The 25,116-nt window shown below is 38.6% G+C and overlaps 1 protein-coding gene across 2 annotated transcripts; it reads right to left on the bottom strand.

Moving 5' to 3' along the window:
* Positions 1 to 228: 228 nt before the first annotated feature.
* Positions 229 to 23,869, bottom strand: LOC122519974 (transcription factor Ken 2). 2 transcript variants are annotated; one of them, XM_043639830.1, is made up of 6 exons: positions 23,539 to 23,869; positions 3,609 to 3,899; positions 3,114 to 3,286; positions 2,798 to 3,025; positions 2,413 to 2,704; positions 229 to 2,315 (listed from the first exon to the last, which is right to left on the bottom strand). In XM_043639830.1, exons 1-6 carry the CDS (start codon positions 23,557 to 23,559, stop codon positions 1,842 to 1,844), a joined length of 1,479 nt encoding a protein of 492 aa, XP_043495765.1. In that variant the 5' UTR covers positions 23,560 to 23,869; the 3' UTR covers positions 229 to 1,841. The 2 variants fall into 2 exon arrangements, with proteins under 2 accessions (XP_043495765.1, XP_043495766.1); XM_043639831.1 differs by lacking the exon at positions 23,539 to 23,869 and adding an exon at positions 8,734 to 8,857.
* Positions 23,870 to 25,116: the final 1,247 nt, after the last annotated feature.

The raw sequence follows: 25,116 nt of genomic DNA, 5'->3' as shown, positions 1-25,116 counted from the left end.
AACAAGAAGAAGAAAAAGAAAAAAAATTAAAGAAGATTGTGAAAGAAATCTAATAAAGAAGGAAAAAAAATAATAAACTATTATTTACAACGACACAAGAACTAGACATAATAACGAAAAAATTATTGAATTAATCCGAGTGATGATTAGAATCTTCTCTACGGTTAATTAAGAATCATCATCATCATCATCATCATCAATATTATCATTCATCACTATTTAAAATCATTTTCTTTGTGATATTTCATTATTTTATAAGCGAGCTCTCGTGTAATCGTCTTGATTGAATTTTAAACGCGTAACTTGTCTTAAGCCTATGAACACATGAAATCACTGCCCGATCGACCGATTTGGACCCATCTGACGCAAGGCACTCCAGGTCGCTGAGATATTACGACGATCGTTACTCGAGATGACAGAGGGAAAGGGATTGGTATTTATGAGTAGGAGGAGGAGGAGGAGCAAGAGAAGGGTTGTTGAAAAATATATTATAGAAGAAAGCAATAAAGAAGGAAAGAAGGGAATGGAAATTGGGATAGTGGAAGAGATAACAAGAGCATATTATTCTGACTGGTAGTTTGGTTTTACCTATTTGCCCCTCCTTATCTATTTATGTTACGCATCCTCGTCAAACGATCGTCGAAAATCTCAATATGCGACACTCGAACGTATTCCGGTTCGGTTTTTTTACGAGCTAGTTTGTTCTGAGACGATTGCCGGGCAGGATATACCTAATATCTACCTAAGACAGAAATCGGTGGAAAATCGGTTGGTCCCTTTACAAAATGTAAAATAAATAATGATAGTCGGCGTTAACTTACGGCCCTTTTTCTTTTCCTATTTAACATTATGTACAAAAAAAGAAAAAAAAAAACACATGAGAGGAGACATTTTTGCGATCGTTTCGAGCGCTAAGGTAGACGAGAGACGTCCTCCCGTCTCTCGCGTTGACTGTCGCACGCTTAAACGATTTATTTATACATTATTCACCATCATTATTATTATTATTATTATTATTGTTGTTGTTATTATTATTATTATTATTATTATTATTATTATTATTTATCCTTTTTTTTCTTTCTTTCTTTCTTTCTTTCCTTCCTAATTAAAGATCGAAACGTAGCCTTCTCCGGTTCTTTCTTCTAATTTTCCAAATTGTTTTCTATTTTTTTCTCTCGATATTAGTATTCTATTCGGCAACTCGAGTTTATATCGAAGCCCGATATATCTCGAAAAAAATTGCCAACAATTCCTTATTCGTAATACACAGTTTCTACGATTATCACTTCTTTGTTCTTGATCATTCTAAAAAGGAAGAAAGATCCACGAAAACGAAGACCCTGTTTTCTGAATATTTCCTATTAATTATTTTTATCGGAAAGGCTCTCTTCCAATGCTTCGTGCCGCGTCTTCGCGAAAATCGGCTTATAAAAGTGTCGAAAAAATATTTCATTTATTATCGCAAAGGAACGTTTAGTTCGCAAAGAGACAGCACTTGCAGGCGATTATCCGCGTTTACCAAACTTGCAGCTTGGTAGCAGAGATCACAGCTAGATATGCTGAGAGATTGAGATTGGTAATAACGCATTAATCTAAGATTCCAGATCACATAGATTTCTTTCTCTAGATATCAAAGAAGAACAATCGAATTGTTTAATTAAAAGATCTAATTATGCATAACTTCGATATCCACGATGGTGATAAATCAAAGATGTATCCAGAGGTATTTGAGAAATATCTGATCTGGACATTGAAAACGATATGTCCGATTTTAATTGTAAGAAAATAAAAATGACCAAGAAAGGTCAAGGAAAGAGTCTTAGTCCGATGAATGAATCTATTCAAGAACGTTCGCATTCGTGTAGGTTTTTACTTAATAATAAATTATTATGCGGCCCTGACAGATGCCTTATGAGTTCTTGTAAATTTTCAAAGTGAAGCGAACAGAAGCAACACGTAAACGTATTATCCGGTGCGGCTATTACACTTCTGTGAACGGAACAGAGATGTTTAAGCAGATGAGCTTTCTGCTTGAACATGGCGACGCAGAGTCGACAGGCAAATGGTTTTTCGCCTGTGTGTACTCGAAGATGAGTCTTCAAGTTCCAGGACATGCCGAACTGTTTACCGCAATAGGTACATCGATATTCTCGTACTGGGGTCGACTTTGGTGGATCCTCCGAGGCAGGTGGTGGGGGTGCCCGAGCTGGAGGTAGAGTCCATGCAGCCCAAGGTGCTTCTAGTACAGCTGTCGAGGCTGGATCGGCGCTTGGCGGCCTTTGCGATGCCCCTGGTGGCGTTATCGATCTGTCCTGCTACAAATCACCATTTTTAAATAACACTTTGTCCATGTTTCTTATGGCTCTCCTCTACAAAAGAATTTATTCATTGCAAAAGAATTATAAGACTTACCAGATACGGCGGCGCTGATAGACTCAAAGAATGCGGGGCTTGTAATCTCCTCGGTGTCTCGAAACTAGGATTAAAAGGTACGAAGGCTGGATTCTGCGCTGGCGCGTTGTGAAAGCCTGGTCTACGTTTTCGATGAGGCGTTACTACGTACGCCTCAGCCGGTGCGATCGGTAATTCTTCGGGTTTTCGTTTGCCAGGATCCAAGCCTAACGCCAATCTGGCCGCCATTTGCCTCGACCTCTCTTCGGCTTCGTCCAAAGACTCTCGCCTTTCGAGTAATTGCTTTTCTGGTCTAGACACGTCGTAAAACAGTTTCCTTAATCTTCCATACAATTTGATCGTGTCTTAGTTAGCGTAACTCTTATGAAGGGACAAAAATATTTACCTATGTATTATGTCATGAGAACTCTCGCTCATCGTTGACGCTCCGGAATTTAAACTGAGGTTTACGGGATCCGAACTATCCCTCCTTCTAGGCGGTTCTATGCTACCTTCTCTTGTTTCCATGAGCAAGCCCTCACCTTCGACACCTTCCACGTCTACTTCAGGCTCCTCTTCGTAGTCCTCGGTTTTAATCAGTACCGAACAACAATCAGCAGGATTACTCGTTTGTCTGAAACGTAGAAAAGTTTTGATAATGTCCCGGAACAAGGATGTTCTATCACGATCATCGTCTATCATCATCGACAAATTTAACTTACCTGCTGTCGTATTTCGATTCGTAACTAGAACTTTCTTGATCCTCAGAGGGTTGAGGGGTAGGTATCATTTCAGGATCGGAATTACTAGAGGTCTGAGATTGGTTGGGCCCGAAGAGCTCCGACTTGATTTGAAGTAGTTCGAAAAGTTCTCTCAATGGCGTAAGCTCTGTCGACTGAAATGGGTTACGTCAATGGATTAATCAAAGCTCATTTTTTCATATATTCATATTTATTAAGAATATTCTAAGAGAATTCGGAATTTGAAAGATTCTTGGAGATTCTAGGTTAACGGGTGAGTTTCAAAATTATCAGTATTTATAAATGTTGATATTTGGTCTATTGTTAGGGTCCATACAAAATATATAAAGGTTACATTGTGGTACTGCGTCAGAGAGATTGTAAAATATTAATTGCATTATCTTGCTTTGCGCAATACATAAAATTGTATAAATTGCCTATGTTATATTGAAATATTATTATTATCATAATCCTTACGGGTATAAGAGCCTCTCCGTTATAAAGAAATTCGACAAGATGGTTTAGCTGAGTCTTCCTGACTCCAGCAAGATGGACCACGTGGTCCAGGGCAGGATTACGTAACAGACTAGCCAAAAGCGGACTGGCTGCTGCCAAAACGACACGGTGTGCCCTAACGACGGAACCATCATCGCAAGCTAGTGTCACGTCTACATGACGGTCTCCGCTGTACCAGGCCGCGACCTCTGCGGCCAAGGTTGCTGGATGCTTCCCATAATGCAATGTTAGGAGACCATCCGTATTCATCGCCTGGAAAAAAAAAAAGAAATCAAGTCTTGTATTATCGTGTCATCGCCGATTAACCGTGATTGCAAATTACCGGACGGTTTTTATTATCTGTACGATAACCTGGCTCAACATTTGTTAGAGATTATGAGAAACATTACAGTTAGATAAACGCTCGTCCATAGATAGATGCTCATAAAAAATCTGTCTGGTATTCGTGATAGCGCAATTAGCACGACACAAATGAGCCAAATGATTAATGAATTACGTGTCATGTATCGTTAGAAATCTCTCTCTTTCTCTCTCTCTTTTAATTTCCTGCTTGCATCGAAATGTCTAGCGCGCAAAGTTATCGCTTCTACAATCGGTTTTGTATCGATTGAAGATAAATGCTAATTGTACGTAATTAACGATCTTTTTCAATTCCGAGCGCGTTTGATAATCGATCTGATCTACGAAGATAGTATAGGTACGTATAAATACTCTATTTAAAAATCCAATCGAAAGAAAAGTAAGAAAAGAGATGAAAATCTTGCTCGTCATTGGCATCATGTTTCGCAAAGAAAATATTAGCAATTCCGATGGATTCTCCTTGGATTCTCAAAAGAATCTAGCGTTATCCTTACGAAGAAAGTTGATTTACACAGCAACCATAATCTTTCTCTTTCTCTCTCTCATTGCCTTTCTTTTGGCGAATCCAAAACGGTAGATGTCTCCTGTTCAAGGATATTCGTTACAGCAGTCTGGTCTACGATGATTCAAAATGACTAACATGAGAGGGGAAAAAAGAAAAAGAAAGGAAGGGAAAGGAAAGGAAAGAAAGGATAAAAGGATCGGAGATAAGAAAGAGACGGTACGACACGGCGACATTGCATAGCCATTCGCATACGTAATGCCTCGACAAGCGGTTACTAAGAAAATCGCTGAATAAGGAAATGATTGGTCGGCCGGCGCTGCTGTTTGACTCGTTGCCTGTTTGCTAGCGGTGTAGGCTAGCGCAGCCCGAAGTTCAGGGTCAATCGCAACCCGACCGGCTGGATTACGAGCGTGCGCACGCGCGTGCATTCAAGACCGTTGCGTTCTTCTCTCTTCTTCCATTTGGGCCTTGAAGACTCCCCGGGCGGGGTCTCGTGCCCGTATCGCTACTTGGTGGGGTTAGTAGCTCGCCACTTTTACCGGCCCAAGGTGTTTCTTTCCCTGCAGGTGCTGCTACCAAGCGGTAGTTCGGTATCATTCGATCGATACGACTCTTTCCTTCTCTATCTCGCTCCCACTCTTCAACTATAACGCATTTTTGTGCTACATGTTCTACCACTGCGTCGGTAACGATCGATCGAGCACGCCTTTTACCGTCCCGGAGTCTCTACCTTGACGATCAATGGCAAATGCTCTTCTTGCTGTGAGATATACGAAAGGAAAAGTTCTTATTTTTCTTTTTTTTATACTTGTGTAATCTATCTCTCTCTCTCTCTCTTTTTTTTTATGTTGCTCGTGTAAATTACAATTATCATATATTGATTTTTTTCGAAGAGACCGAAGACTTACTTTGCATATATTTAACTCATTATCATATATCTAATTCATTTATTCTCTTTTAATTTAAAGGATGAGAACACATTATCTAAAAGGTTTATGATATTTGGCAAGCATTAACGTTGCAATAGGAACCTTGTAAAGAATCACGAAGACCGGCTCGAGGAATAACGAGAGTGAAAACGCATGACAATGAAGAGATTCGTGAGGTCAGAAGAGAGAAGATAAGCAGAGAAGAGAAAGTAGTCGGTGCAAATTTGTGAATTCCCTCGTCTCGAATTCACTGTCCCTATCTACAATGTTGAGAGCTTATCACATTCTCCTTATTAAATCGTTTGAATTTATTTTCTTTCCTTTTAATGGCATCTCAATGGTGTAATTTCATCAATGATATTGGAAAAACAATTAACGTTTTTTTTTTGTAATTTAAGCATTACTTTTATTAACGTTTGTGATTTAGAAATAATAGAAATCTAAAAAGAATTAATGACAATAAAATAAAGCAACAAACAAAAAAATCTGATCGTATAAGAAATAACAGAAACTTTTAAATCGTCCAACAAACGCGCCAAAAGGAATAAAACTTCAAAAATGTAATGTAAATATTACAAAATCTAATCGAATGATTGATCAGAGTCCATTATGTTGATTGTTAAAAAAGAGAAAGAGAAAAAGAAGAGTTTACACTGTACATACGTGCATACATTGACACGTCCGTGCACTCACACGCACGCGCACAAACTTACGTGTGCAATGTGATGAGTACCATGTATAAACGAGCATTATAATCTTCTATTCGGATGGCGGACGTTACGATCTACCATTGAATCGAACAATAGCGAAACTAGGTTACGCAAATGTCGAGGCTGAAAATTAAAGTGCGAGGCATGCAAGGGCGGAAGGGTTGTCGAGGGAAGGAAGAGCGACCGGAGCTGAAATACGCGTTGTTATAAAATATAATATAAAAAGGAAATTTCAAAATACCGATGTACCCTCGCTGAAAATGCAATTGTCCCCACCTATTTCTCTCCAATTTCCTCTTTCACTTTTCTCAACGATTTCTTCGAAACTTTCGGTACGCTTCCTGCTACATTATTTTTCGTTACCTTTTTTTAAAAATCGTTCGCACAAATATTTGACGAATGGAGAGTTAAAGGATAATAGATATTTTTAAAATATACATACAAAAATATACATATAATAAATTAATTTTTCTAATTGGATGATAAAAAGAATCAATGAAACGCGATCGTATAATGAAATATTTATTACAGAGAAAAAGTAGCTTCGAAAGAAAAGATCTACAACGACGTATTATATCTCGATCGAATCGATTCGAACGAGGAAGATTCAGTTTCGACAATGATACAAATTTTTGTTTACGATCGAGGAGAATGACTGGAGTAGGTTGCGCGCATTCGTCGTGAAAGAGAACACAAATCGTGACGGTGCTGATTAAGGCGAGGCGGTTCGAGTGCGCGCACGAGCGCGAACCAGCACCACCACGGATTGAGCAACCACGGAGACTGAGGGAAAGAGAGAGGCCCAGAAAAACCTAGAGAAAGAGAGAAAGAGAGAGAAAGAACTCGTTACCGGGGCTGGTAATGGGGCCCGGCCGTTTCCGCTCCATTTTTTGTGGGCCCAATTACGTTTCGCCAGTCCGAATAGGCGCGCGTTTCGCGGTCTCTTTTCGTCGAATGAGATCGCTCCTACTTCCTTCTCCCCTCTTTCCCCGCAATCCGCCCACCGCATCCTCCACCTCCTCCTTCATCACAAAAAGTGCGTCGTACGAATGCGTTTCGTGATTCGATCTGTGCTTTACCGCAAGCAAAAGGGCTTCTCTGCCATAAGAAGCAAAAAATGAGATGGATCCTTCGACCGCGAAAGGAAGAAAATCGGTTCGCTTCATCAAAGATGAAAGCGTCGCTTATCACGGCTTTTATTCCTTCCTAGCAACGGGATTAATCTTTGTTCAATTTCGAGCGATAATAAGCGAAGGAGGGTTTCGTTCGCTTTCGAGTTTCTTTTGCGGAAAGGAAAAAGCAGCGTGCTGCCTAACCAAAGGGGCACACAGGGTTGTGACACCGAGCGAAATCAGTGACTCACACCTTTCCTTGATTTCGAATCACCATTTTCCACCTGGTCTCTCACGCTCTCCCTTTCGCGACCGCTCCGTCGACTGTGACGTATGCTCTCTCTTTCTCTCTCTCTCTCTCTCTCTTTCTCTTTCTCTCTTTCTTTCTTTATCTCTCCCTTCTTCCTCCTACACTTTTTTCCGTTTCAAAATCTCATTTCTCTTGCAATTCTCTCGGTAGTCACAGAAATAAAATAAGATCCTATAGAAACGGAAGGATAACAGCGAATCCGTCGAAACGAGTCTAATCGGTATAGTTATGAAAGAAATAATGCACGGTTACCGCCGTTCGTGCGCTCGCGCGCTCACGATTGTGCAAAGAGGAAGCGGAATCCATTTACGATCGGCCCACGATTTATCTCTCTTCGTTCTAGTGTCGCTTATACTTTCATGTAATCGAACTTATAATCGATATTACGTTGCTTGACTTACGTGCGAGAAACGTCTCGACGCAAAGTCGACATTCCTTCCAAGTATTTCATTTAAATACGTTTATTTATTTTCATATATATATACAATACTTCTCATAAAAATATTCACGCAAATATATACGCCAGTACGTTTTAATGAGGAGAATGTCAATGTTTAATGCACGATCGTTACTAATTATAAGATATCGAGTGTAACAGGTGGTACGTCAAAAGTAGGAGATAGACAAATTCAATGCGATTTCGAACCTTTCCATTAATTTATTACGAAGAAACGAGAATTTTGAAGGAAAACGTCTTGCTAGGTCATACGAGATCACCGAACCGAGCGAAATCATTTTTTTTCGTCAATCAATTCTCAATGATTGAAGGTAACGCGTGAAAGGTAACGAGTTGACATATACATTTCTTTCTCTTTCTCTTTCTCTTTTTCAAAATCCCGTTATTGGCTACTTTAACATTAAACCAGTGATTCAGATTAAAATCGCTTAAATAATAATATTTACCGACGCACGGAGAACTCGTTTGGACAGAACGCTAATTTGCATAAGAGTGTAGTTAGAATAGTGCCAAGTACACTGAAAAGATACGCGCGTTCTTTCATTGGATCGTGAGTCGCTCTTTCTCTCTCTCTCTCTCTCTCTCTCTTTTCTACGCACATTCGTCTATACGCATAGAGAGAGAAAGAGAAAGAAAGAGAGAGAGAGAGACGTACATCGATAGAGACATATATGCATTTTGAACGCGAACCGTATACACATACCGTCGTCGTCTTTTACCAACAGTTTTATGTAAGCTCTTCGAGAAATCGTAATATAATCTGGCCACATAGTTGTCCTGAAAACCGCGCGCGGGAGATATGAAAATTCGAACGTCACGGTGTCGCATTACCTGCTCGCGGACCAAGTCTCGTCTGGCTACTATCCGTTGATTCGTTTCGACGAACGCACCCGATAACGAAGACAAATCACTCACTCCCCTCTGTGCGTGTGCGCGTGTGTGCATGTGTGTGTCTGCGTGTATTGCTGCTCTACGAGAAACGCGACTGCTGATCCCGAGAAGAAAAAGAAAAGCTATCAAAAGAAAAGGGAACAAAAATATGGCGCAGAAGATACGTCACACGACGACGACGACGACGACGACGACGACAACTAGAAGAGTATACGCATACACGTGTACGCGTGTCTGCATACATATATGCGTATAAGCGCGTATTCTTGGTGAGCGATTAAATTCAACGACGATGTCGAGTCACCGGATACATTTCGTTCAAGGCCAGAAAGTAAAAAGCCTTTTCAGCCATACTTACTTACGTATACAACCACCTCAAGCTAGTCTCTTTCATTCTCTTTTTCTCTCTAACTGGTACGTTCGCGCACACATCCTCGCGACAGGTACGTTCGTAGAGTAGAGGCTCGATTCGTGCGCGAACATATCCACTCTCTCTCTCTCTCTCTTTTTCTAGCGCACATTTGCGCTCTTTCTCTTCCCGGCCTCTTTCTTTCTCTTTCTCTCTCCCTCTCTCTCTCTCTCTTCCTCTCTGTCTCTATCTCTATCACTCTTCAAACCCGCCTATCCTCATCGTTCGCTCCACAAAGCAAAAGTCTACGAAGCGACTAGTTACATGATCCATTCATTATATAAGATATAAGAACAATCGACTCTTCTAATAGATGCTCCTCCATCATCGCGGATCCGAAGGGCATGTTCACGTACCGCGCATGCGCTCTATTCTCTCTCTCTCTTTTTTTTTTCAATTATTTTTATTATTTTTGTCAATTATCGAATCTCTAACGCGCATGCGTAACCGAAAATTAACGCACTTTCTAAGCGCGAGAAAGTGCCTACTTTGACGAGAACTTTACTTCTTTTGAGTATTTTAAGAGAAATAGAAATAAGGGATTTTAACGAGGACAATGTTCGTCGTTGAAATTAAACGATTTTGCTATCTTTAGATTTTTCCTTCTTCGTTTCATCTTATGGACATAAATGTATATATATATATATATATAAACATATAGGTATTAACGTGCACGTTGCGTACAACGCAAATAACAATGTCACTCTCTTTCTCTCTTCTACATAGAAATAGACATTCATTTTCTCTCTCTCTCTCTCTCTCTCTCTCTCTCTCTCTCTTTCTCTCTTCGTAATGGCCTTTATGTTCTGATACACGACGATTCTACTTACATTCTGTTACGTAACGAACGTTCGTTTCTCTCTCTCTCTCTCTGTCTTTCTTTTTCGAAGGAACGATGAGACGTCTCCGCGTATTTCTTCCAAAGGGCATTCTTGTTCTCAAAAACGACGGTCCGTCGTCGTGATCGTTGTCAAGGCTTCTTAAGAGGTAGAAGAATCTAATCGAAACAACATACGTATGCATTTACGTGCTCGTTGTTACGTTCATCGTTGTTCTCTTCTTCTCTCATTTGCCAATTATTCGCATATTATTATTTTGTAGAAAATAAAAGAGAAAGAGATACTGCGTGGGTTAATCATCGAGCTACTAAAGATCCGATAGCTGCTGGGATTGATAAAATGGATAACCTTTCACTACTTAAAGATCTACATACGCCCACGCTTTGTCCGCATGCGTGCATTCTTCCAACTGCCCTCTTTCTCTGTCCTTTTATCTTTCTATATTTCTATATCAATCAGTCACCAGTTGTACTATGATCGTTGACTCAAATCGAGTACTTTCATTAGATATTTTGTATAATCGGTGGTACCGGTCGTATCGTATCAACCGTTACTTCGTTCTTGATTTTCTTTTTATCAAGTTCCGTTCGATATTTAATTATTCGTCTTTTATTCATTTATTCGTTTCCTTTTAATTCGCAACAAAAAAAGCAACGTTTATTGGTTTTCATTATTATTCACATATATCTATTATAGATATACGATTTTAACTGATATGGTTAGTGAAATTGAATTAGCAATTTGTTAATACTTTTATTGTTAATTTTTATTATTTTTCTATTCTTTTTTTCTTTTTTATTTTTACTCTCGGAAAATATGTATATGACTTATTGCACACGATATTTTTTTCTACGGCAAAAAAAAAAACCATATCTAATGTTACCCACATAGGTGGATTCTTTTGAAGTGTTAGGCTAAGTTGACCTCTTTCTTTCATAGTTTATGTTTATCTCTGTTGACGGCAACGATGCCAGCGCGTTTTAATAAAGTCAAGACCACTACTTTTGGCTTGGCCTTGCACACACATAAAATATGAGTCAGGCGGAAACGAGGAACGTCGAGCGATGACCAACCTCTTCGCGAGAAACCTATTACCACTGCTATATGAGTTTTATTATTCTTTTCTCTTTCTTTTTTCTCTTTTTCTCTTTCTCTCTCTCTCTCTCTCTTCCTCTTTTTCTTTTTCTCCTTTTTTCGTTTCATCGTCCCGCTACTCTCGCGAAGAATCCTTCCTCTCTCATAATAAATTGAGTCAGAGGTGAAAACAATGTTAAAGATGCGATTGATTATATACCAATCTCTTCATTAAAAAAAAAAACACACACACACACATACTTTTTTATTTTTTCCGTTTCTTTCTTTTTCTGAATTTCTTGTTTATCTCATTGAATTAATTACAAAAGTCATTAGCGAGCGACTTTGGACGCTACGAACGAGCAACGTGGAAAGAGGATTCTCAAAATTATTATTACTGCGATGATAATTTTAGAAAGTTGTAACCAAAAAAGGAGCTAATTTAAAAATAATCAAAATAGAGAGGAATTACTATTATAAAAATGTTAATACGTTAAAAGCTACTGCTACTATATATATATATATTTAATATATTACCTTTTTACTCCGTACTTTTGAGTAAATGTAGAGCAATCAAGCAACTATACAATAAATTATTCGCATATTTCATATGATGCTCTAATTACTTTATAAACACATTCCCACAATACATAGAACTCTTTTTGTTCGATCTAGGAAAACGTATACAATATGCTAAAAATATTGCGCATTTGTTATGTTGCATGTCAAAACAAGTCTCATTTTATATTTAAAATATTCTTAAATGAACGATCTTTGTGTAAAAAGATGGGAAAAAAGAAAGCGAAAGAGTTGGAGAAAAAGAAAAAAAAACTATTCTAATTATACAGATGCATCAACGTCACCGTATCTATCGATGCCAAGCATCGATTAATTGTACAAGGCCATTATCGATTCTATTCATTCCGCACTCGTTTATCCAACTATGCTAGCTGTGCGCTAACAAGGCTTTCGTCAATAACATAGTAAAACAGACGATACAATTACTTGCCTCGACCTTGGATTATTTTCGCTTTCCCGTCTTAAGCCTAAAACACTTGTGCCATCATAGATTTTCATTTATTACGATTTAATCTTTCGTTATATTAGAATAGTTGTAATTGTCTACAAAAATATTATACATTTCATAAAAATTGAACAAAGAATCTTATAAACCGATTGTCGTCAAACATTAAACGTAACGATCAAAGGGGAAAATATCATAGTTCTGTTGTATAATCTTCGTAATCGATTGAAAACGTATGTATCGATAAGTAATAAGAAGAAACAAGGATTTTTCTTATCGAGGATAAAAGAAGCTAGCTAGCTTTGCTCGTTGGCGATATATGGTAGGAGAAATCATCATTCCCGCGCTAATAATCGTCGTCTCGAGAGTTGGAGCGCGTTTTCTCTGCACCGTCACCGTAACAGGATTCGCAGGTAAGAACGGGACAGGTAGGAAGGATCGAGTGGATTGCATAACGCTTTGAAAAAACCGATGTAACTCGTCGGAAATTGTCGTTTAGTGATACAGTCGCGAGCAACCGAGCGCGAATAAACAACAGCTATATGTAATCCTTATAGAGGAAGAACGAATGATTCATAATCATCGCTATCAAAATAGAATATGTATTATATATGTTGTCTACATATTATTTGAATATGCATTCACGTTTTTTATTAATTGTAAAACATATTAATAAGAATCGAAAGATGCTATAATACGGATAGAAATGTGTTAAAAAAAGATAACTACCAATTTCGTTCTAGAATTTGTTCGACCAACTGTATTGAATCGTTCTCTTCTACATGCCGACCATATTACGATTGCATCGTTACATTCGTCCTCGATCAGTGAGTTTCAAGTCGACAGCCATCGATATGATCGCCTTGGTGAAAATAATGCGAACGGTGTAAACTACTTTTCTTCTTTTCTGCGTTCAATAACGCTCAAGCGATTATCTTACGTACCGACCTTACGTGCTAATCGCGCTCTCCTACTTATATTTTCTCTTTTACTTTTTTTTTGTTTTTTTTTTTTTTTTGATAAAGAGACTAGATAAGAAGAGTCGAAAGGGCCACAAAGTTTCTTTCTTCTTTTACTTATTTACGTAACGTTTCTTACACATTTTCTTTCACAACTTATTTACATTTAATTAATTTATATTTCATTTTTTCTCGACCCTGATAATATTGAAGACAGAGCATATACATTAATAATGTATTTTTGGAAGTTTAGTCTGTAAATAAAAGTAAAAATGAAATGAGAAATGATCAATTTAGTAGTGTACGAGTTAAAAGACATTTTTAAGATTTTGTCGGATTTTGTTTATTTTGGAAAAAGATAAAAGGATGTTCATTCTGTAAAATCCATCTTCTATTCTCGGTAAATAAAAGAATGAGACGTGAAGCGAGCACCGAAGGCTCTAATTTAGAGAGGGTGTGCACTGCTACATGATACTTTTATACGCGTCCACGGCGTGTTCTAGACACTTACGTAATCTCAATGATCTCACATTGTGGGTGTGGGTGGGGACCGGTCGTGGTGTCGTGCGTGTTCGTTCCTTATGCACGTAGCGAGTTAGAGAAACATGTATATGCACGTTGCACACAGATATTAATACACGTCTTCGAAATTTCCCTTCGTAACTTAGTTTTATTTGTCTGTTTTCATTAAAAAGAGAAAAAAAAAGAAATCATCTCTTTTATATCTTTCACGATTTTATCGTCATTTAAATGATCAAATGACATAAATACATATTACGCGTATAAAAACAAACGTATCTAACGCGATTCGATATCGAGCTACCATAATCGATGATATTATGTCGATTAACGATTTTACGTCGAGTTGTCGAGCGATAAATAAAAAATCGTCTATAGGATTTGATTTAAATTCAAGATTTAATTACAATTATAGACGAATAGAGAAAATATACATTAAAAAATGAATGACTCGGTTGGTAGATTGTAATCGACTGTTTCTAACGATTCATATGTTATAACTCGAAATGATAATAAAAGCGAAATTCAAGATTTTCGGCAAGAATAAGGAAGGAACAAATGATCGAAAAATGATTATTTAGGTCGTTCGTTCCACCACGCGACGTAACCGAGCGCCCGGGATGAATGATTAGCGTATGTCATAAGAGGGGAGAGAGGACGATTGCGAGAGATCGTTTGGAGTAACAATGCCGAAGGAGAAATTACGTCGTCAACGTCGATGTTGGTCGGTTAGGTACGCGCGCACGCACGTACCTAAGTAACACAAGAAAGTCCGACTACTAACTCTTATTGCGTCTTCGTGGATCTATGTGCGTGCGTACGTTCATGCGTATGCGTGTGTGTTTGTGTTTGTTTGTGTGTGTGTGTGTGTGTGAAAACGACCGAGGTAAAATAGTGTTTAGGTACGTGTACCAGAAGCATTCATTTTTCTACAAAGATAGAATAGAAATTCAAAATTGGATAATATTTCCAACATTTGAATAAGGACAACAACGATTTTTCCTTCCAAATTTATTCAGGAATTTCGAGACAAAGGTAAAAGTGGAACACTTTCACTATCAGGAAGGGGTCGAGATCCCTGGGACCCAGGGTCACTCGTAACTCTTTAGAGATACAATTCGCATTGTATTCTCAACCGTAACAAATCTAATTATTCGTCCCAAAATGCTCTCATTTTCTATTCTGGACTATTTGTAAACGGACCTGGACAAAGATATTTTCGATTTCTCTAAAATATCTTTTTCTTTTATTTAACAATAGCATTTTCAACTGTAAAAGAGTATTCAAGGAGACCTTGTTGATTTACGAACCCTTTGTAACTTTTGCATCATTCAAAAGAACAATTCGATTATATATACGCATGGATTGCTTTTATAAATTTTCATTTGGGTGAAACGATTGATCAATTTGTAACGTTACGTTAGTAACATTAATTATATTACGTTCAATACGAACGAGAACGCATGACATTTTCTCGCCATTAACAAAGTACTCAAATATCCCCATGCATGAAATAGTATAAAGGTGTAAGAGACGAGCGAACACACAGCTTGCGAAGGAAGAAACGAGGAACGGGCGAATTGTAGCCGTCGGATGGAGAGTTGTAAACGCGAGTCAGCGATAGATGAAAGTGAAAGGGAAGGTAGAAAGGGTTGCCGGAGGTAGAAGTATATACACCTTGTCGCTCTCTTACTCGGCTCTTACTCCGCTTCGTACATATATAAGTGTATATATACTCGACTTATAGCCGGCCCAGCACTCTCAAGATTTACAATTGCCACGCGAGCCAGAACGGGCCAGAAACGAAGGAAAATACCACCGGAGACCGTGTTTCTTTTCCTATTATGGCGACCGAAAAGAAACAGAGAGAGAGAGAGAGAGAGAGGGAGGTAGGGAGGGAAGGGGTTGAGGGGCTAGAGAAAAGGTAATGAGATGTTAGACGCAAACGAGCGATCTTCTTTCTTTTCGTGCTACGAATTACTAATCTTTTCGTCGATACTTTGATTGCTTCGTCACTTTTTCCTTCCTCTCTCGCCTTTAACTTACAAACTAAGATTACGTACTTTGGTATCCTATGAAAGACAGAGAAAGAGAAAATGTCAGGAGGCAGCAGAAGCTTCGCAATGCAGGAGAGGTCGGACGGCTCGATTTCGATCAAAGAAAAAGGCTAAACGTACTCGCGCGAGTTCTTCCCCACCTCCCCCATTGATTGCGATGATATATATTTAACGATCGTACAAACGAGGATCAACCTGGGATAATTAAGAAGCTATTTAGAACTATTCATTAAAGTATTTCTTTTTTGTCTATCCTTTATGTTCTGCCTTTCCAAGTTATGAAGTAAGAAACGTGCCCGCCGTTCGGTTGATATGAGAAAGAGAAAGAAAAAAAGAAAAGGTGGAGAGAGAGAGAGAGAGAGAGAGAGAGGTGGAGAACCAACGTCGCATTTCGTACAATCGTAAGAAATTTCATCGAGCTACGCAATCGATTCCAATTCGGTGAGCCTCTCTCTTTCTCTCTCTTTTTATTTATTTATCTATTTATCTATCTATTCATCTATCTCTTTATCTATCTTCCTCTGTCTCTTTCTCTTTATCTTTTTATTTCTCGGAGGCAAGTGAAAGTATATCTACCGTGAGTGGAACATTTTCGCCTATCCCATTAAAATCACTCGATCGATTCTTCGGTGACACAATAATTTACTGGCCGCGAACACGAGGAATACGTGGTTCGAGACGGTAGTGCCGTTTCTAAACCAGGAATAGAACGCCGACGCCTTTTAATAGCCTTACGGTGTTACACAATTCTTAACATTCTTCTTGTCTAGCGTGAAAAAAAACACACAACATATACTCTTATATATATATATATATATAATATTTATAATAAAACATTTTAATTTTCCATCTCTTGCGATTATTTTCTTAATATTGCGTTGGGCAAAACAAAATAAACAATCCAAACGAAACATTATCTGCAAATATATTCCGATCTCTATACAATTATAATATATTCATTAAACGAAAAAAATTAATGTGTTTATCATAAAAATGAAAGTATACGCGAATAGAAATACATAAAAACAACGTATACGTGGTGTCCTTGAATGCAATTAGAAAGTTGCGTTACATACAAACAAGCAAACATTATCGGAAAAGAAATGCAGATGGGTAAGATAGAAACAGAGAGAGACAGAGAGAGAGAGAGAGAAAGAGAGAGAGAGAAACGCATCGAACGCATCGTTCATCGAGAGATTCGCAAAATAAAAAAAATCGTGTAAGAACAGGAATGGGAATAGAGAACTTCCTCTCCGTCGAGCTCACGGTGCAAATTGCACGCGCAGATTCCCACGGTGGGAGATAAGACTGCAGGAGATAAAGAAAAGAGAGAAAGAGATAGAAAAATAGATAGAACAGAGAGAGAGAGAGAGAGAGAGAGAGGGAGAGAGAAAGAGAGAGAGAAAGAGAGAAAGAAAGAGTGGATCCGAAGGGGAAACGCGAGGCAGGGAAAACGAGGAAAAAAGAAAAAAAACGAGAAAAAGGGAGAGAAGGGAGCTCGTGAGACGTACAGTGGGAGGAACGGAGGAACGATGTGGGAAAAGAGGAAGCTAATCAGAAGCGGAAGTACGCTTCGCCGCGGGCCGAGGCCTTGAGAAGTGTAGTCGCCGGCGTAGCTTTTAGTTCTCTTAATTGCAACTTCATTTAGCGAGTTTTACCCTTTCTTTCCCTCTTTTCTTTCTTACATATATATATATTACATATATATATATATAAGTATATCTTCTCGCGCAAACGTCACATCGTGAGAGGGAGCACAATTTATTATCTAAACATATATATATTTATAATATATGTTCTTTATAGAGTATAGGAAATCATTAAGTTACATCAAATAAAATAATAAGACATAATAATAATAATAATAAACAATAGAAAAAAAGCAAGGTAAGCGTTGATATAAAATAATAAAACCGTTGCAACAAAACGACAAGAAAACGGAACGTGTAAGATAAAAAGAAAACGGAATGCGCCGCAATGTAAAAGACATTTCCTATATTTAAATGAATCATAAAATAGGATTATAATTGTAAGAAGATTAGATTAGAAGACTATCTACATTACTTAGCATTTGTAATAAATAAAAATAAAGATGCGCGCGTGAAAGAGAAGCTGACAGAGTTCACGACAAGATTATTTCTGTATAACGGGTAATACGGGAGATATATAATATTTTTAGAAACAAAAAAAAAAGTAACTAACTTCTCAAATTAATCCAATGTTTAGTGCAAATATTTTAGAAAATGATTAGAATTTTCTATCGCTTCGAAAATATTCCGAACAAAATGTTGCCATTAATTTTCCCAAGTCGTAGGGTAAACTGAAGTATAGAAAATTTGTGACTTCAAGAAAAAAGAACTCGATAATCGCGTTGTTAATTTAATTAATTATCCAAAGTCGAAAAAAAAAGAGAGAAAAATAGTTAGAGAAACCCAGACCGTTATCAAAGATTATTTTTCGAGAAGAGAAGAAAAAGAATAGAGAACCGCGAATTGCGAATTTAAAGCCATTCGCGATATCGTCGACTTGAACCAGGCAGGCATCGGCTATTTTTATGGCTTCGGGAGCGTTCATTCATAAACTCGATATAGTACTTGGAGACTCGAATGGCACAAACACGAGAGAGCGATCTAGCAAAGCGATGAGCTCGCTTACGTATTTATTTGTATACGCACATCGTACATGAGACATATAAACAAACGCACACGTGTACTCCTGCATTTACGTATTATACTCGTATGTAGTAATACTGGATATACGTCACTTATCCGAGCACTCTGATTACAGTTATCTTGTAATACCTACGTTAATGGCATCCCGGCACGATAATCGACTACTATCATTAGTGAACACATAAATTCTTATCTAAATTTAGACGAGGCGAGAATTTAGCGTTTTGCGTTCCTATGAAAAAAATGTTTAACCGAGATTTACTCATCAAACGTATACATCGTCAGGTGGCGACAAGCTTACAACGCTAGCGTAAAGAATGATCGCAAAGATTCGAGTTAGTTAATACGCAAAGTTGTTATACTCGTGCGTTGTTTATCGTAGTAGTCAGCGAGACGACACGACGAGTAGGAGGAGGAGGAGGAGGAGGAGGAGGAGGAAGAGAGTCTGGTAGGGATGTAATCCCGGTTCTTAACCTCCTCTTTGGCTGTGACCCAAATAAAGAATGCAAGAGATCGTGACAACTCGTTTGAACGATTATCGCGTAACGCGCGTAACGCGCGTAACTTGCACGCTCCGGGATCGAGCGCATGGAATGAAAGGTAACACGCAAGCAAGCCAACTTCCAGGAAGGAACTTTTTTCCTACTAACTTTTCCCTTCCGATCGTTTCTTCTTCGTTGCTTCAATCGTTAATCTCTCAACGACGAGCAGGGGAGACGCGAGACGCGCTCGAAACTTTTCTTTTGCCGATCTGCACCGACCGATCAGGATATCCTTTCAAGCCAAAGCAGAAAATTATTCGAAGAAACGGCGCGAGTTAGATAGCAAGAAGCGCCATTAAATTGGACTTACGTAAAGGGTACGCTCAATTGGATGTGATTCAAGATCGATTTCCACGCTTCTAGTTCCAAGACGATGCACTCGATGATGCTTTCCTCGGCTTTAACGAATTACGATTTAACTTTTCCATGACGTCCTATTCTTTAAGATCACTCTTAAAAGGCGAACAATTTTCTCTTTCATTGGCTTCCAAATCTTACACGACTACATTATTCGTATTCGATTATACGAAGCAAAATTTGGCACTTGACGCAAAATGTTCATTAATCAAAACCAATATTGATTATTCGAAAGTAAGCAAGACGTTTAACTTTGTCATATCAATGTATATATATATATACAAATTAATGACTCGTTTTGCTAAAATATTTCACGAGTTAATCAAAATTTGTCATCGCTCACATCAAATAAATATATTCATCGTAATGAAATATCTTTTATACCTTTTTTCATTACTTCGTTCTTGTTCGTCGTCGATCGCGTAAAATATTATTCTATCTCCGCGTTTGATTCGTTCTTATTAAATAAAATAAACGACAATGAGAAATGAGAAAAAAACGATAAACCTACGGAGGAAGAGTGCGTGAGTACTGAATTTTTCTTACCCATATAAAATAACTATTATTTTATACATTTGTATTGCCAAGCGTATACTCTGTAGGAAGTGTGTTATATAATCAAATATCAAGGTTGTATGCTAGCGATTGGAACGATTAGAAAAATAAGAAAACTCGAGGATAAAAAATCATTCGAGCGAAGACGAGAAGTTTTTATTTACGACGGATCCTTTTTATTATCTTCATCGATAGTTGCTCCATCCAACTCTATATCTCGATCAAACAATTCATTCAAACCTTTTTTCTTATTTTTTCTATTTTTTCCTTTTTTTCATTCTAATAAAAATTCAAAAGTCATCTACGCGATGAGTAGTCATCGTTGTCGTCGTTCGTTCATGACTTTTTATTCGTTCGCGGCCTTTGAGTATGATTACGAAATCACGTGGCATTTCACGTTCCAACTGCATAACTTTCTATCCATCTAACCGAATCGAAGGTGGACGGCCAAATTCATACTCTTTTTCTCACGAGACTCGTTTCTTCTTTCTTTGGTATCTCTCGCTATTAGATAGCTAATATCTTATAAATCTTATATCGACTATCCCATATATATATATACGAGAACGTTCGAAGAAAAACCGCGTTGTAATAAAATAGGAAATTAATTATCGCTCACGTGAGGACAAGTTGGTTCTTTCGAAAAAAAAAAAAAGATGAAAGATAAAGATGAAAAAAAAAAAAAGGAAAGATATATAAATTGAAAGAGTTCACACTGGACGAATTCTTTTTTTCGAGTTGCCATAGTCAAGAGAATATATTTTAAAAGAGAAGAAGACGCAGAGTCGAGAGAATACAAGAGAAAAGAATATAGGTGGGTAGAAAAAGAAAAGGAAACAAAAATAGAAAAAGGAGTTAACGTTAACTCGGAATTTCGACCTGTTCACCTTTTCAAATCCAATCGCGATTTTCATTTGCAACCGATGACGACGAAAAGGACGACGAAGAAGAAGATGACGAGAGCGTGGATGCAATTCTCTGTATGCATTGGCGAGGGTGGGAGATAATGCTCAGGTGAATACGAAATGGCGAAAGCAAAGACGGTTTTTCGAAGACGTGCGCGCGAGAGAGCTCGACCTTGACTAGAGATCGCTTTTTCTCTCTTATAGTTGCGAGAGAGCTGTCGACGATGATGAGGACGACCACGCCGTTCCGTTCCGTTCCGTTCCGTTCCTTTCCTCCTTGTCTTTTTTTTAATCCTCTTTTATATTCTCTCGTTTTCTTCTTTTTTTACTTTTTTTCTTTTTTTTTTTTCTCACCGCCTTCCATTTTATTCTTCTTATTCTTGACTAATGGTAAGATAAAAAGGAATGTTGCGTAACCGTACACGTATATAAGTTTAATGTAAAGAGAGAGGGAGAAAGAGAGAGAGAGAGAGAAAAAGAAAGAGAGAGAAACTTATAGGAACAAAAAAATAGAGAAATAGAGAACGAACAATACACCACACTCTAACGTAAAACTATTACGTATATCTTTGTATATGTATATTATACTACGTTGCAAGAACAAACAAAATAAAAAGTGATACGTAAAAAACACGTGACATGGATATGCATAGAAATTTTACGCAAATAGGTTAAAATTACAAAAAGATTGATGGATATTAAAAGTAGAGAGAAATTGAAAATTGATGAGATATAATTTGCCACGGGGAAAATAAAAAAGAAATAAAAAAAGAGAGAGAGAGAGAGAGAGATGAGGAGAGCTGCTGAGGAAAGTGAGAAGAAAGATGCATGCATAAGGATGACAACAGGGGACGACCGTGGGGCACGGTTGAACTTGAATTATATGCCCAAGAAGAAGTCTCGTGGCTTCGTTGCTCGTTCGTAGATTAAAATTTCACTTCAACCTACGATATTAGAGACGTTTCCTTTTCTCGTTATCCAGTTTATTGCATCACACGTTCCTGTCCCGTTGGCATCGAAACGCGCGTAACGCGAACGCCTGCCTACTAGGAACGAAATTTCTTACGAGATCTATGGGTAAAAATCCATGAGGTACAGAATGAACGCTTAGAAATTCATTAGATGCAAAAATACTCTTGCGTTTATATAATAAGATTTCTAAGAGACTTAGGAATAACTCGGCAAGTAGTATCGGTCGACGTCGATGCTCTTTCGAAAACTCGATTCATTGCGAAATTCTGACGCAGAGGAACACGGTCCTTTACTTTTACCCCATCGATTGGTTTTATATACAAATATTATATTCTAGTCGATTCCTTTACGAAAGGATTTTTCCATTCGTTTCTGTTTGTTACGAATTTATAAAGAACCGTTAATACCAGGATAATTGTAAGGGAGTAGTTTTATCGTAAAGTCACGGACTCGTTGCCACTTCTATGCGTTAAGATTATCTTTCTTATCTTATATGATTATTCCATTATATTTTCTATGGAATTGACAGGGAAGCGGAAGTTTTTATCCGAGAAAATTTATTTGTATTCCCATCAGAATGTAATATAATATAATGAATTACAAAGCATATGCAAGAAAAGAAAAGGAAAAGGAAAGTTAAGCTTTCCTACAAAATAGCAAGCTCATTTCCGAGGCTTAAATATCGACGAGTTTCATTTTAAACATTGTTTCAACAAGCATCGATCATCGGGGAAAAATATTGTCTATATGTGTTCAATATTTCTAACGATCTAGCCATTAAGTGAAAATATTCTATTCTAGTATTCTACTTCGAATATGATTATTTTCATTATCGTCATTTTTATTTTCCGATTGTTCGCACAATCAATAAGAAGCATCGAGATAAGTTTTCGCGACGGCATTTTCGTTTTAACTCACAATTACATCGGATCTCTTTCATTTACACGGAGTCTAAAACCTAAGAGAGACAAAATCGGAATGTCGGTGAGCCAGCTTTGCGAATCGCCTTATTATTGTCCGCAATGGCTCGACGACGATTTGTCGTTTCGTTGACGTTGCCCATGGTAGTATTATCCAACTACGGTCAAATCGATCGAAGAAACGGCGAGTGAGTTTTTCGATCTACATTCGAAAGAATTTTTTAACGGCTCGCAACGAAAAATCTAAAGTATCGATCGTCCAGTATTAATTGGCAACGTGATTCGTATAACGGGTCATAAAATGTAAGGATTAACGCGCGTGACTTAATAGTCACGCGAAGAAAATCGTAAATCGAAAGGTCGAATCGATCGGCGTGAAAATATTGAAAAAAGAAAAAAGGGGAGAAAACAAAGAAGAGAAAAATAGGACAGGGGAAAAAGAAATAATAGGTATAGATCCTTCGGCGAAGAGATCGATCACCGTATTTGGCGTGAATGACGTTGCGAAACAAGTTAAAACTAGGATGATCAGATTTGAAAATTTAACGCACGATCTATTGTGTCTAAGAAAATGAAGTAAATCAGGTATGTCAAATTTATTTTGGCCCACGTAACGAAGTCTCTGTCTTGCCAAATCGATGATCGCACGTGCGTTGCCAGAAATTCAATAACATTTAGTAAGAATTTAAGATAGAGTTAGTTCGGTACGCTTTTCTGGGATTTTTTTCTTTCATTGCATGACATCGTTATCTTTAATAGGGACACACAACTCTAATAAATAAAAGTGTAGATATTTAATTGATAAAATCTTACCTCACAATGTAAGTCCTCCATTTTGTCGACGGGGATCGATCGATCTTTCGATCGATCACTGCCAACGTTCCTAAATTATCCAAATTAAGGTCGGTGTAATCGAAAATTCACGTCCCTCAGGATTCTCTCGAAGAATCTCGAGACATCCTCCAAGCTTCGTAATAACGACGACGACGACGACAACGATGACGGCGATCTCGCTGGCACGTGATGTGAAACATTGAAACACACCGTTGTATACTGATGGGCGTACAGATACCACTCGAATAATAACTCAGTTTACATGGAATCGTATTGGCACCCGCGTCGTCACTTGAACACACTCGATCAAAATCGGACGTTTATCTGTGAACACTTGTATCCTATGGTTCCTTGGTTTGTACGAAGATGGAATGGAAGGAAATCGGCATCGGCATCGGTAACTATAGAAGAAGACGAAGACGAAGACGAAGACGAAAACGAAGAGACGAGGAGAAGCGAGGATGGAGGTAGTTATCTTCGGTCAGCTGTTATTCTCGGTCCTCGGCTCTTCATGGTCGCGAGCACGTGCTTGGAAGCTCGTAGCGTAGTAGCGTGCAGTCTCTTCCGGGTGTTCTAGAGAAGATCGATCCTAGGGGGCTACGCTCGAGGAAACGTCGACGAAAATGTCTTCGTCGAGGGGAGAAGCTTTTTCCTTTTTTTTCCCCTTTTTTTCCTTTTTCCTTGTTTGTTTCAACGGGGACTAGCACGGCGCGGACTCGAGCGTCCAGGGTCAACCGGCTGCCGCTCCGGTGCTACGCTGCTGCCGGCACTTTTACCCGTTGTGTACTCTCAAGGACTCGGAGGTGACTCCTATTCCTTTCTCTTATCCTTTCGCGCGCGCGCCTTTTTTATCCCGCTAACCTTTTTAAGTGCACTTTTAATTCCGCGTCGCGGCCGCGTGTCTCCGTTCGCGCGCGCCGAACGATCGAACAAACCAACCAACCAACCAACGAACGGCCTCTTATTGTCAAGTTATCACAGTCACGTATAAGCGCGGACGCGCTCCGTCCTATTCGTCTCTCTCTCTCTCTCTTTCTCTTTTCCTATGTGTTTATCTATTCGCTTTTCTCTCTTTCTTTTGATTATTTTGTCTCTGCCCGGGACTGTCGTCGTCTCTTCCGGAGAACTCGCTTCTCCGGATGTGCCGAGAGGTCTCCTTCTACGCCAACTTTCTTTTTCTCTCTCTCTCTACCTTTCTCTGTCTCTCTCTTCGCTTCTCCTTTCTCTTCTGGTTTTGTAATCCCTTTTACGAAACGCTTCTGCAGGCCGACTACTCGTGCGCCGCCCGTACACGAGACGGCGAGTAAAAGCAATGCCTGTGCACTGTTTGTAGGAGGTGGAGAAAACGGAGGAGGAAGACGGGCCGCCACCAGAAGAACTCTCCTCCGGGGGACGTTATTCTCCCCCGACTAAGACGAAGATGACAACGATGACGAGGAGGAGAGGGTTACCGAAGAAATATCGTTGACCTTGAACGTTCACATTTCGAAAGGCTCGCGGCATCGAGCCGGCGAAGCGGTCCTAGCATTTCCATTGCTTTTCCTTTCCTTCTTCGTC

The sequence above is a fragment of the Polistes fuscatus genome, unplaced genomic scaffold (assembly GCF_010416935.1).
Source record: "Polistes fuscatus isolate 324 unplaced genomic scaffold, CU_Pfus_HIC Scaffold3, whole genome shotgun sequence".
Classification (NCBI taxonomy): Eukaryota; Metazoa; Arthropoda; class Insecta; order Hymenoptera; family Vespidae; genus Polistes; species Polistes fuscatus.
The sequence above is the reverse complement of the archived record's forward strand: the minus strand, read 5'-3'. Positions and strand labels throughout refer to the sequence as shown.

Excerpts from the sequence above, each read along its gene's own strand:
- LOC122519974 (XM_043639830.1), bottom strand. The coding sequence starts at position 23,559 with ATGGAGGACTTACATTGTGAG. Across the intron at positions 3,900-23,538 it reads TGGAGGACTTACATTGTGAG|GCGATGAATACGGATGGTCT; the intron begins GTAAGATTTTAT and ends TTTTTTTTCCAG. Across the intron at positions 3,026-3,113 it reads GAATCGAAATACGACAGCAG|ACAAACGAGTAATCCTGCTG; the intron begins GTAAGTTAAATT and ends TCTACGTTTCAG.